At 39.1% G+C, this 13,955-nt stretch overlaps 1 protein-coding gene across 1 annotated transcript; it reads right to left on the bottom strand.

The window, feature by feature from the left end:
• Window positions 1–3,562: 3,562 nt before the first annotated feature.
• LOC133137366 (proton-coupled zinc antiporter SLC30A8-like) lies at window positions 3,563–13,346 on the bottom strand. Its single transcript, XM_061255606.1, has 8 exons — window positions 13,141–13,346; window positions 11,235–11,395; window positions 10,859–11,005; window positions 8,434–8,587; window positions 7,528–7,726; window positions 6,194–6,299; window positions 5,290–5,424; window positions 3,563–4,562 (listed from the first exon to the last, which is right to left on the bottom strand). Exons 1-8 carry the CDS (start codon window positions 13,215–13,217, stop codon window positions 4,417–4,419), a joined length of 1,125 nt encoding a protein of 374 aa, XP_061111590.1. The 5' UTR covers window positions 13,218–13,346; the 3' UTR covers window positions 3,563–4,416.
• Window positions 13,347–13,955: the final 609 nt, after the last annotated feature.

The following is a 13,955-nucleotide window of genomic DNA, read 5'->3' as shown; positions in this document are numbered from 1 at the left end:
AACAGCTGCACTACAATTTCTAAACTTTCACCTTATACGTTATATGTTATGGAATCCCTTGTTATTAAATGAGAGAAAGACTAAAGCGACATCTGGTGTCAGTCGTACGAGTTAATGAAAAGAAAAAAGACTCCAGTAACTCCATGAATATTACAATTAGTAAAATATCGTACTTTAATGTGATTTTCTACGTGTTGGAGAATGCATAGGCCTATATGAGGGAAATGGTACAAATCCTACACGAGATTGTGTGACCTTGTGATGGCGCACATATTTATGATATTCAGTCAGTTGATTTTCAAACTAATATTAATCACATTCAATTTGGGTTTGGAATAGATTCTCATGCGTGGCTACTCTTCCGTGAAAAAATTATACTTTGAGTGACAGGAGGAATACAGAGGGGATTCTTTCTTGAATGAAAAGAGCAGCTTTGCCTTCAGGCTTGAATGAGGCTCAAAGTAGATTAGAATGCATTTGACTTTTTTTTAACTACATATTCAATTTCGGGGTTATATAAAGACAAGTCCAGAGATCACTTTGATAACTTATTTCAGGCAATGAAATAACATCACATGATATGATATGCAGAGTCTAAGCATGAACTAGAAATACTAGAAATAGTCATATCCATATTCATCCATCTACAGTACTACCATCCATCTATCTACTGATAACTGCCAAAGAAACAAGGTGTAACATTTACAAATACATTTTTATTTTAGCATATATTATCACCTCATTTTGACTATCCTTTGTGTCTAAGTATAATTTTAGTTCATCAACAGCTTGTCCATACTCTTCCTACCCAGTTCAAAATAATCTGTTTTTGTATTTTGTAGGAGATTGCCTAAAGATATTTTCTTAAAATATGATACTACAACTAGCATATACCCCCATACATACCTGCAAAAGGCCAGGCAGTGTACTTTGAAAGTGAGCATTGTGTGACATGCCAAGCCTGTAGCCAGTGTCTGAGTATGTGTGTCATGCAGAATCATCTGATCTCGAGCTCCAGAAAGAAGGAAGAACATTCCTCAAGTTCACATCATACTGTGTCACAAACATTAACAGTTAGCTTTAATACTGAGTAATATCTTTCTGCTATCAACACAGGCAGTAATATGACATGGATAACGTTAAGTCCTTGCTTCTTGCATTTGAGAATAGCATTAAAGGGTGTGCCAGAAGAAATCCAGAGAGGACAGTCAGAAACAGAGGTGTTTTTTCACTGTATTCCATGCATTTCACTCTGGATATACAGTGGAGTCTGTAACTATTTGGACTTTGGTAGAAACTAATTGGACAGTTAACTTCTCAGCTGTTTCTGATTGAGTACAGGTGTATTCAATAGCTTCCTTAGTGCAGGTATAAGAAGCTTTCAGTATCTAGTTTTGATTCTAAGCTTTTAATTGCCTTTGGAGTTTTCGTTATTGGTGTTTGTCAACATCATGTAAGGACCAGAGTTGTGCCAATGAGTCATAGAAGCCACTATGGGGCTGATAAATACAAAATGCAAAAAAACAGTCAGAGATATAGGCCAAACAATAGGCTTACCGAAACAAAGTGTTTGGAACATCATTAAGAAGAAAGATAGCATTGGTGACCTCAGTAATTGCAAAGGGGCTGGTAAGAAAGTCCTCTACAGTTGGAGGCCAAATGACTGAAGAATTCTCACCATCACCTGTCTGATAGATCAGAAACAGGAGGAAGCAGGCATGGATATGTCTGTGACTACTCTTCACAGAAGACTTCACAAACCAATCTACAGAGGCTGCAATGCAAGACGCAAACAGTTCTAGCTGCCAACTGTGGTATGCTAGTTTGAAAGTTGATTGTACTCTTCAAGGGTTCTGAATTTCTGTATGTTTACACTAGGACTCGGAACTGCACTGTCCTCTCAGGTCCTCTTGGCACTTGTTCTTGTGTTTGATTTCCACTTTGTTATACGTCGCTCTGGATAAGAGCGTCCGCTAAATGCCACGTAATGTAATGTAATGTCTTGTGGACAGATAAGACCAAGATTTATGTATCAGAGTGATGGCAATAGCAAAGCTTAGAGGCTAAAATAAACTGCCAAACTGCTAAAGAACCAATGCACCCCCCTCAAACAGGACTGCAATGTATTTAAAATATTATCATTTGAAAATGTATCCAGACATTTTCCAGCTCTAAATTGAACTGGTCCACACACATTATCTGACACTTGCAAAAGAGGTAAAATGTGAGGAGAGAGATGGGAAACGTATAATGTCTCCACAGGGGATATAACAGCGATTTGGATTATCTGCACTACGCAGAGATCCGGCTCTCTAATTAAAAATGGACTTATCTTTTCCCGGGGTTGGGGTTGAAAAGGTACACTTATCCTGTGTGCTCCAGCTTGCTGTGATGTATTTTCAGACCATATTAAGCAGAGAGATCTTCATGCGCAACAAGGCTTTACTGAAGTGTTTAACTGCCCTGGTGCCCCCTGTGCAGGAAAACGATATTTTAAAAGAGGTCTGAGGCAGAGGCCGGGTGACGTGTTGTGTTTTCCGCATGAGATACAATTGTCTGATTCTGTTCACTCCTGCCATGCATTCCAGGGAGAATTACAATGGTGGCAAATGCAAAAGCAGCACCAGGGGAATAAAGCGCTTAGCCGAGTTTCACTGCAGTGGGGTACAGCAGGAGGGGAAACCGCGAGAGAGAGGGAGATCTACGCCAGGCTGAGACTATGAAACACAATTCGTCAAGTACATTTTATGAACAAAATGTGCCTGGTCAAAGATGGCAATCCCAGAGGCCATGAGAATGTCAGCCATCAGACAAAAACAGCAAGACATCATTGGGTCACTTTTTAAATGTACTTTTGTACTGTGACAAAAGCTGCTTCAAGAGTTGAATCATATCTCCATAGTGCTGCCAAACTGCTGGAATCATACATCATTAGGCTGATTTATTAGAGGATTCCTCTTTGGAGATGAGTGGGAGCACTTTACCTGTTTGGTCTTTGGGAACTGCCAATTATAACCATGCCTTAACAGTCTAAAAATCTAAATTGAGTAAATTCATTACTTATTTAATTTAAACCACAGCCAATCCACCTAACATCAGGTAAATTTGACAATTGCATTTAAACCCTCTTGATTTTTCACTAAAACAGCCCTAATCAATGACTCCTCTGTGCAGTGTGTTTATCATACTGTAACACCAGCGACAATAACCCACTCTACCTGTCAAAAAAAATACCAGCTTTGATTCCCCAGAGAGAGTGACCAGTAGAGGGAGGGAATAATTCAGTCAAGGTCCTGGAAGAAGACCTTGTCAGTCTATCATAATGAGAGGTTTTTTTTTTAAACACTCCAAGGTCACTGCATTGCTGGAAGTTACTGAATGGAGAGGAGCGGGGGTTATTGCAGAGGATCAATGTGAGCTGAAAGACAATGAGTCCACTGTAAGGCCTGTTGCCGGGCAACATCTACTCTTGTGCAGAAAACACAGAAAGAAAGCAAATGGATTCTCATGACACTACTTTTATTCATGATGCCAATGAGAACACAGTACAGTAAGTGTTATAATGAGGTCAGTCACTGATGTTCCGACCATACAGTACAGTGAAAACTGTCCTACAATAACCACAACACTTGTGGCTAAAAATAATGTGCTAATAAGATCTGCCTAATGTTCTGTTCTGACAACTAGGCAATAAAATCCTAAAAAAATAACTTTCTGGCTGGCAGAAATGAACTTTTAGTATTACCATTACCCATATTTATAAAAAGTGAATCTTTTTTCTTTCTTTTTTTTAATAACATAAAAAATAAAACTTGCCATTAACAATATTTTCTCCTTAAACCAGTGTAGAACTGGACTTCGACCATGGGCTATTTATAGGAGATTATCCATGGGCTCAAAGAGATTAACTGATATACGTCTGTTTGTTGGGTCATTGTTTTCTACAGTAATCCAATGTTAATCCTATGCAGACTGGTACAGTAGAAATGCATAGGTCTGTCAAACTCCAGTAACGGTTGGCTGGTGACTTCTCAAAGGCAGATGAATGAAAGTCCACAGAAAGCTCTCATCAGGTGATACTCATCTCGTTTGACTACTGCCCCTATATCATACCCTATGTATGTATGTGTCCTTCCCATTTGAAATCTAAATGGCAGCATATAAGCAAAACCTTTTTCTTTCTTTTTTTACATTTTTGACATTTGAAATAAAGAAATTATTGATACTTTCAAGATTATGCTTATAATTATATTGTAGACCTCATACAAAAAATATATATGTATGTATACATTTCATGTAAGACCGGTTACTAATAAACGTGAATTGTGGCATATATTCAGGCAAATACGAAATGTAGATATTTTAGATAGTCGTCGTTTTCCATATATGACGGTCATAGTCTCTAATAAGGCAGGGCTAGATCTTGGGGTCTTGGCAGAGGGTGCAGCCGGGTTTCTGATCAGACTGCTGCTCCAGTTGAATGGTGACAAAGTGGAAGTTAAAGTTGGTGAGGCAGACCTGGGTGATCTCTTTCAGCACGGGCTGGGGTGCCACTGCATCCTCTGTGTAGAAACCAACATGGATTATATTGACATCCCAACTCCACTCCCCAATGAGAACACCAACCCACATATGAAGCATATGTTAACTATGGGCGACATTGGCTCAGGCGGTAAGAGCAGTTGTCTGGCAGTGGGAGGGTTGCTGGGTCGAGCCTGCCCTGGGTGTCAAAGTATCTCTGAGCAAGGCCTAACCCACAAATGCTCCTGACGAGCTGGTTGGTGCCTTGCATGGCAGCCAATCGCCTTGAGTGTGTGTATGAATGGGTGAATGAGAAGCATCAATTGTACAGCGGTTTTGATCAAGGTGCTATATAAATGCCAACCATTTTGCTCATTGCATGCCAGTGACGATGTTTTCCAACACAAATGGACACATGCGCAGTACTAGGAACTTTCTCTAATTGTGTGGCCACCCATAGAAATTAATCAGTGCGTATATGCACTTGGCTAACAGATTATCAATGGTAAAATAATTACAACTCAAAGTAATTTTAGTGAATAAATATATTATTTTTGGCAATAAAACAATGGTAGCAATTAATGGCAATGAGCATGTGTCTCCTGCATTGGGGTCCCGGTTAGTCAGTTCCACCATTTCCCCGCTGTGTCGTGCCTGGCTGGGGGTAAAACTGTCATGACATTTCACTGAGCTTATACTCTGTAAGTGCCCAGGAACCCAGACAAGGATACTCTTTAAAACAGTGTTGTAGACTTCATGCTCCCGTACCTATGGCCACGTGCGCAGACAGAACAGCCTGGTTCATGGTCAGGGCCCAGATGTGCAGGTTATGGACAGCCTTAACTCCTTTCACTGAGAGAAGCTGGTCTCTCACTTCACTGTACTTCACCCCTGCTGGGGCCCCTGCAAATGGGATTATAGAACAGAAATAGACGATATGGGTAGAATAAATGTCATTGTTTTTTGTTTTTTTTTCATTCACAGTCAGACAAAAAACAGCTTGAAGGAATATTGTTTGAAATTGTTTTATTCCACTGCATTTGCTACAGAATTTGGCAAAGTTGAATCCTACAGTTGGAATCTTACATCAAAGATATGAGCGCTTTGGGAATGGCAGTCATTCAGAACTTCAGCTTTGAAAGTGAAATACATCCATTTGAATTTTAATCACTTATTGGAATGGTTAGTATGCATTACATGTTATTTGGCTGATGCCTTTATCCAAAGCAACTTGTTGATTAGACTAAACTGTTCCACTTTTTGATAACCAAAATGTATCCAGTCAGATCAGGGTTCTAATTGTATGTACTGACTGTTTAAAACCATTAAACAATTGGACATTAAATCACACGTTTCCAATGTATATCATCCAGAATCTCAGGGAGTCCTAGAAAGGTTTCATCAGACCTGGTCTGAAGTCCATGGTCTGGACCTACTGCCTAGCATCAGCTATATAACATGTAACATAGGCTACTATACTGCGGACTAAACTGCCAAAATGTAGCGAAATGTATGCGTGGTTCTCAAATGCACTCACGAATATGTACCTGAGCCAGTGAGTCCCTGCTCTGAGTCAGTGGCTTTCTGCCCCCGGCCGCATACATAAAGCACAACACCAGAGAAAGGATGTGCTCTGGAAACTTAATAGCAGAATGAAAGAGCAGACTCGTACCTTCCATTAGAACCAGCAGGATGTCTCTCATAATGCCGATGGTGGTGCCCAGCACAAACACAGAGAACAGGAATGTGCATATCGGGTCAGCAATCTTATACTCAGGCTGGGGGAGAAAAATAAACAAAACTTACGATTATATACACTGGTCTAATTACACTGTTTTCACAACCATGATATTCACAGTTGTCCCTTAAAATGTAAATATTAGCAAAAAATATGAATGTTAAAAATGTGCAGGGGATCCTGATGGGTAAATGTTTGACTTTAAAATGAAATTAAAGCAAGCTTATTGAAACAATAATATACTATGACAACAAACACACAATTTAGCAAAGTAACATTTACACGACAGTTCACTAAATAAACAGTAAATACATGGCTGTATAGTTTGGATGACTGTTTTAGTTAATCACACATATGGGCAATGTATACAGTTCATAACAATTTCCATAACAATTACATAGTTCAACCCAAATGGAAACTGAATGTATAGAAATATGTTGAAATAAAATGGTATTAATCTCAGGAAATATCCTGAAAATACACAGGCACAGAAGACTATTATTTAATTACAATGAATACAATAATTGCTGCTTTCAGATATTGCAACAATTTTTTACAAAATACACTATTATTTTTAATTATATTTCCATATATTAACAAACAATAAAACCTAAATGTAAGAATAGCATCAGCCTGATGTTATTTTATTTTAATGAAATAGAAACATTTTTCTGTAACATTACATTTTTGGAAAATGAATGTTTGGAAATCTAAAATTTGCTCTTTTCTACTGACACACCGATGCAGAAAACAACAACCAAAAAACCCACCTGAGACCACATTTATATTAAAAACATCTAGGGTGCACGAATGTCGAGTAAATTACCTGTTAGACGACAATCTGACTACAGCATGCAAACATCATTTTGTATTGATTTGTATTGTAACATGCAACAGTTGGCCCTGGAAAGGTGCTAGGGGGGCACCAGAAAACAATAAATTATGTTCACAACTTAAGCAACACAAAAATTACTTTCAATTCTCTGTTCAGGAATGGCTTCTGTAAGTGTTTAATACAGGAAGTGCTTCACTGTGACAGGAAGTGTAGTCAGACAGTGAGTCATGTGTAATTCTCAGTTTCTCTTATACCCTCAAAGCCATCCCTGAGGTCTCACCTCCATCTGAACTGAATCTTATGTTGCTGATTTAGGCATGGGCAGCAGATTTCTCTACTTTTGGTGCCAAGTTTGAGAAGCTGTAAAACGAGGGAGAGCAATAAAATGTATGAAAACCAGCTGTTCCCCTTTACCCCTGCCATCTCCTCTGACCTTGAAGAAGATGACGATGGCACTAATCAGCACGCTAATGCTCTGCAGGAGGTCTCCCACCACGTGCACGAAGGCCGCCCGCACACTGCTGTTGGCTTGGGGCCGTGACCCAGGTCCCTCCTTCCCTGGTGCACTGTGCCCGTGGGAGTGTCCATGAGAGCCGAGGCCATGGCTCGATTGGTGTAAGGTCAGTGCCATTCTGAGCAGCAACAATATTTTGTTTATTTACTTCCAGTTACTACATCATACAGTCATAGTTATATGGTCACATTTGGGCCTATAACTGGCATAACCCAGTTTTTGCTGATGCAAATTCTCCTTTTATAACTCCTAATTATAACTCGGGAATTGTATTCAAGACATGCAGTCCCCTGAAAAAGTATTTGCCCCCTTCCTGATGTATTATTGCATTTGCACTGAAATCATTCAGTGTGACTCTGTATGTAATATTAGGCAAAGGGAACCTGAGGAAACATCGAACACATTTTTTAAATTATTATTTCAATTATTAACTCATCTGTCCATAGAATTTTAGCAGTGGTTTCCACCTTGCTACTCTCCAATGAACCACACTTTTGCCCAGTCTCTTTCTTATTGTGGAGTTAAACACATTTTAACATTCATGGCATAGTGTGCTCATAGAAGATTTTTGTCCACTTCATTCTGTTGGTAAGGTTCAATCTGCAATCAAGCCTGACTGTGTTCAATTACCTGTATCTAATTATCAATTATATTGGTTGATTGAGTAATTAAGAGGGCAATTACTTTTTTGAAATAATTTTAAAAACTCTGTTGCCACAGTTAGCTCTTATTCGATTGGCTTTAATAGGTGATCAGGAAATTTGATATTTCCTTTCCATAGTAACTGCTCCCACAAGTCAAATCTATTCTGAATACAATGCTCACATGATGTTGGCGAGGACAGCGCCTCCAGCAGTACTGAGCATAACCGTGCCCTCGATGGTGTAGTCATTGCTTATTATCCTCTCAACGGCCAGGTAAACCAACACGCCTGTCACCAGCCAGATGGTGAAAACCGACAGCAGTGCACCCAGGATCTCTGAGCCAGGAGAAGAGACAAGACAAAGCAGAGTGAAACACTCATTTGTGTTACACTGAAATTAATCTTTTGCTTGCTTGGTGGATAACCCCTCATCCTGGTTTATTTATGACAAAGATGATTCAACACCATCAGGTGCTGATTAAAATACCTGGGGCCTCATTTATGAAACGTATGCACTAAAAGGTTACATATGCACAAAATAATAAAACTACACACTGATACTTATGTATGAAACCATCCATATGCATCAACTTCCACAAATAGGAACAGCCAATTTGAATATTCATATAAATCAGCCCTTCAATTCATTGTCAGTGAAAATGGGAAGTCCGACTACAAGTGGTAAAGATGCAAGATACATGTTGGTGTAATCAGACAAAGTATTATATATTTTGAATAATATCTCATCATGGGCTTATAAAAGTGTCATGATTCAATTCACATACCTGCCAACCTTGGATAATATTTTGCAGATTTTCAGTTATGTGCGCATGTAAGCCGATTTGTTGGAATCCCTCCTTTCATGACACCATTTTAAACTCATGATTTTAACCATATCTATTTGGAAAGCAATGCACAATAGGCCTACATTCTTGAGAACCTTCTTTTTTGAGTGAAGAAATGTTTATTTGTCTTTGATAAAACCCAATGGGCAGCAAAAACTGTAAAGCGTAGAGCTACAAAACTTGGCAGGTTAAGTCAAGCCTTCCATTACTCCGCGTATCACAATGACACCCATTGGTATCATGGCTGTAATGCAGCCGTTTATGTTTTAGCCCATACCACTGAACCATTTGGTCTAGAATACAAATTCTTTGGATGAGGCCAAACAAAACATAAATGCCTTTTTGATTTTTTCAAAAACACTTTTTCTGCTTATTCTTCAACAAATTCTATTCAATCTTCACCAAATTTTACATAGTATGAGTATGCTTGGAGTAACCCTGATAAGTTAGCACTTTCTTATTTTGATATTGCAAACTGTTTGTCCAAGACATGTCAATTGTTGCATTTTTTTCTGAAATGGCTGTAAATTGTGAATCCTATGGCTGAGCCTCACCAAACTTGGGACAAGTATGTAGTCTGATTCTGTGGACACATGCCACATGCCTCTTGGCCATTAGGTGGCACTATAAGAATCAAATGTGTTTAAATGCCTACAACTCTTCAGCCATTTGACTAATAAGGTTGAAATTTTGTATCTTCCATCTCTGTGCAAGATTCCAACAGGATGTTCAAATATCAAAAGACATTTTAAAAAACATGGCCACCATCAGCCAATCAGATATCGGTAGCCATTTGGCAGGCTTTGCAATGTCCAATCATCATGAATCTCGGTGTTTGTTAAATGTGGTATCTGTCAGCCTGTGGCGGCCCTCAAAGAGATATAGTAAATATGCAGCATTTGTCTTTGGCTATGGTTAATGGAAAGTCCTGTTGATCCTACTACTTCAACTTATGAACAACTTTGCTTCAAGAAATAATGTTGGCAACCCTTTAATTTTTCCACCATCTAATTTTCACCAAATTTGACAGAATATGCTGGGAGTAACCCCAATAAAAGTTATTAATAAATGAATAATTTAGGGCATGGCCATTTTTTTTTTTAAAACAGCCATAACTCGTACACGAGTGTATGTAGTCTATGATTCTGTGTACACATGCCAATTTCAGCACCTCACAGCCAATAGGTGGTGCTATAAAATGCAAATAAGTTTAAATGTCTACAGAAGTTTTGGGTACTGTCTCCTTAGACAAAGCTTCTTCAAAATTGTTGTTGTTTCCTGCTAGCGTGGTGGTCCAGTGGTTAGCTCAGTTACCTCTGAGAAAGAAAGTAATGGATTCAAATCCAGTCCAGGCCCTTTCTACGTAGTGTTTGCAGAAGGGTCTCCAGGTCAACACATTTCTCACTGTGTTTGCACAACTCTCATCAGCTTTATTTAACCATATGTGTCTGAGCCTGGAGAGCAAATATGCTTATCATAAAATATTTTGCATGAACATTGGGTAGTGCCTCCTTTGACCACAACATCAAACAACCCTGCGGGTGTGGTGGTCCAGTGGTTAGCACCGTTGGCCCTAGGTTTGAATTCAGCCAGGGCCCTTTCGGTGTGGACTTTGCATGTTTTTCAGGTACCTGTGTGGGTTCCCTTCACATAAGATGGGACTTACGAAGCCTTCCCTCAAGTGTATAGTCCTGGCTGCTACATGCAAGTTGTAAAAGATATCAGACAAAATCGTGAAGAAGCCCCATGCCCCCGGTCCCACCTGCTCTGTGCCAGCCATAGTTTAGCCTGTGTGTCGCGGGCCGGGACGACAGCCAGAGAGAGCACAGGCTTATGAGGAAACTGGTGAAGTCTACCAGCAAGTGGGCAGCATCTGTCATCACAGCCAAGCTGCCTGCAAAATACCCCCCTAAACAGAGAAGTCCAATATTCTATTATTTCTTACGTTCGTACAACAAGCACATTATTGTAAATATTACAGTTTACATTACTGTTACTATATTACTAACTTATTACTAAATTAGTCAATTATTAACTGATGCAGTTTTAGTAAGTTTAGTAAGTTTGACTGAAAGGTTCTGTGAAAATGTTGTTTCATTTTTTCAAGGTTGCCAATCTATGCATCCTCAGACACGCACCCAGGATTTCCCCGACCATGAAGACCAGACAGATGATGGAGACAATGTAGAGGCGTTTCCTGGCCTGCTGCTTCTCCCTCTCCCTGTCTTCAAGAGCATGACTATTGTCATGGCAATGGCTGATGTCACCATCTTTCTGCGGAGACTGACAGACTGGCATACTGAGGCCGCCCGTGTAAGACAGAGAAAGAGAGAACAGAGAGTATTAGCAAATCCTTATTTCTCCCATGAAACTGAACATACACTCAGTGATCACTTTATTAGGTACACCAGCTTGTTAATGCAAATATTTAATCATTAACAAGCTGGTGTACCTTTAATCATAAAGGTACATAATCATATTAGCCATAAAAGCATGCAGATAAGGTGAAGAGGTTCAGCGGTTTATCAGACCAAATGTTAGAATGGGGAAGAGATGTGATCTAACAGTCTCTAGAATTTGTAGAGAGTGGTGCAAAAAACAAAAAACATCCAGTGAGCAGCAGTTCTGTGGGCAGAAACATGTTTTTAATGAGAGAGGTCAGAGGAGAAGGGCCAGACTGGTCGACGCGGACAGGAAGGTGACAGTATCACAAATAACCATGCATTACAACAGTGGTATGCAGAAGAGCATCTTAACACACACCAATACCTAATAAAGTGCTCACTGAGTGGATTTTCTTTTCTTTTCACAGTAAAAAAGTTTTTTGTCCGTATTTAACCAGGAAAATACCATTGAGATGGAAATCCCCTCTGTAAGGGGGACCTGACATAAAACACACATTTACCCAACAAGACAGTTGACAAACATCCAATGGAGAATGATACAGTACTGTAACAAAAAATTTAAAATAGAGCAGAGGTTAAAAGCAAGGGCATACAGGGGCAACTTTCCACTCAACAACCTTTGTTGATCTATCAATTCCAACCTGCTAGAACGCACATCCTAAATATGTTTTTCCCTGCTGTTCAGAACTTTAGAGTCATTCCACATCTCTCAGTGATGACTCACCAGATTACCTCGTTTTTCAGAACAAGTATATTATTATTCACGCATTGTAGGCTTACTCAAAGCGAAGTTTAATCTAGTATTGTAGCATTGTGATGCAATTTGTGCCATGTGATAAATTATTGCTCAAATGTTCATTCTTTCGTAAGAGTATTACCACTGACCAGTGGATGGCACTGTTTGCCTGGTAATTGTAGCATTGTTGCCAAGATACTCTGGCCACTGTTGCCAAGATACTCTGGCCATTTATGCGTTGCCCTGTAACTGGCAGTCCAGATTCAATACCGGACCGGACCGTGGGGCCCATCCACAAACTTGAACAACACCTTAATAGGCTACAACGACGAACTACCCAACACATAAATACAATAATTAATTATTCTGGATTACTTTGTTTTAGATAAGCCAAGGCACGCTTAGCTAATAGGCCTATAACTCAAACAAAATAAAAGGACATTGATAGATAACCATATGTATTTCTGTATTCAGTGTCACTATTTCATTAATCTGGGAAAGAAGCTTCAAGCAATATATAATATGGCCAAAATGTTTTACTCGTCAACCACCCTACTAATAGCAAGCAGTCAACATACTTTTGAGATTAAAAACTGACTGAAAGTCAGTTGTCAGCTAATTTCTGATTTGTTCGAGTGATTCTTGACGAAATGTTTTCCTCTTAATCTTGGGCGATCCTGTGATAACAGGAGCCACGAGTCATTCGCAGTGTGCAGATGGAATGACTTAGTGAGACCGTGTGTAAAACAATTGTGTAACAGTGGGAAGCGATGGTGTGCATGATACAGCACTTGATTCACACACACTCAATTAACGTTTGTGATTTCATTGTATAATGTAGCAAGTACACAGATATTTTCTCAACAACTAAAAAACATAAATCCTATAAAATGCTATATTTACCTCCCCATCGTGATGGAATACATACTGGGCGCTTTTTCGGGGACCAAATTAGATTTCTCCGGGTCTCTTCTGAACATGATGAGAAAGTTTGTGCTGATCCTAAAGGCGAAATGCGTTAATTTGTGCTATTAACTTTGTTGTAGCCGAACCTACAATTTAATCCAAAGGAAGTTTAGTTTACACTTCTATTTAACGCAAAACAGATTTTAAAAAATAGTATAAGTTTGATACAGTTTGTGTCATTTCTAGATCTGTCAGCATCTTCTGTAGACTCTTTCCTTTTTTTTTATTTAACAACTGAAGTGAGCCAGCATTTATAGTCGAAGCCTTGTGACTCTGGACCGTGTGCAAATATTTTGGTCCGCTTGCAGCACATTTACCAAAAGGCTTCAAATGTGTGGAAGGTGTGCGAGAGGGGGATAATTTCATTGAATAAATTAAATAAAATGACACTATCACTATATCCTATATATGAAAATGGCCCTGTAGCCCCAGCCCATATTCATTATAGGCTACACGTCATGACTGATACACGATAATATCAAATTCCATAGACACTACAACATCTCTGGTAATGCAGTGTATTGAAATGTTGGAACGTTTCCACAACTTCGTGCTAAAGCAACTTACCTGGAGTGCTAGCCGATATATATATTTTTTATTTTTTTTTATTTTTTATTTGACCTTTATTTATACAGGGAAGTCCCTTGAGAGCAAGCTCTCATTTTCAAGGGTGCCCTGTTTACAAAAAAACATATATAAAAGATACAGGTTGCAACAGACAAGATAAGAGCAGACAAAAAACAAGCTATAAA

The sequence above is a fragment of the Conger conger genome, chromosome 9, assembly GCF_963514075.1.
Source record: "Conger conger chromosome 9, fConCon1.1, whole genome shotgun sequence".
NCBI classification, from domain to species: domain Eukaryota; kingdom Metazoa; phylum Chordata; class Actinopteri; order Anguilliformes; family Congridae; genus Conger; species Conger conger.
This window is presented reverse-complemented; position numbering and strand designations above follow the sequence as displayed.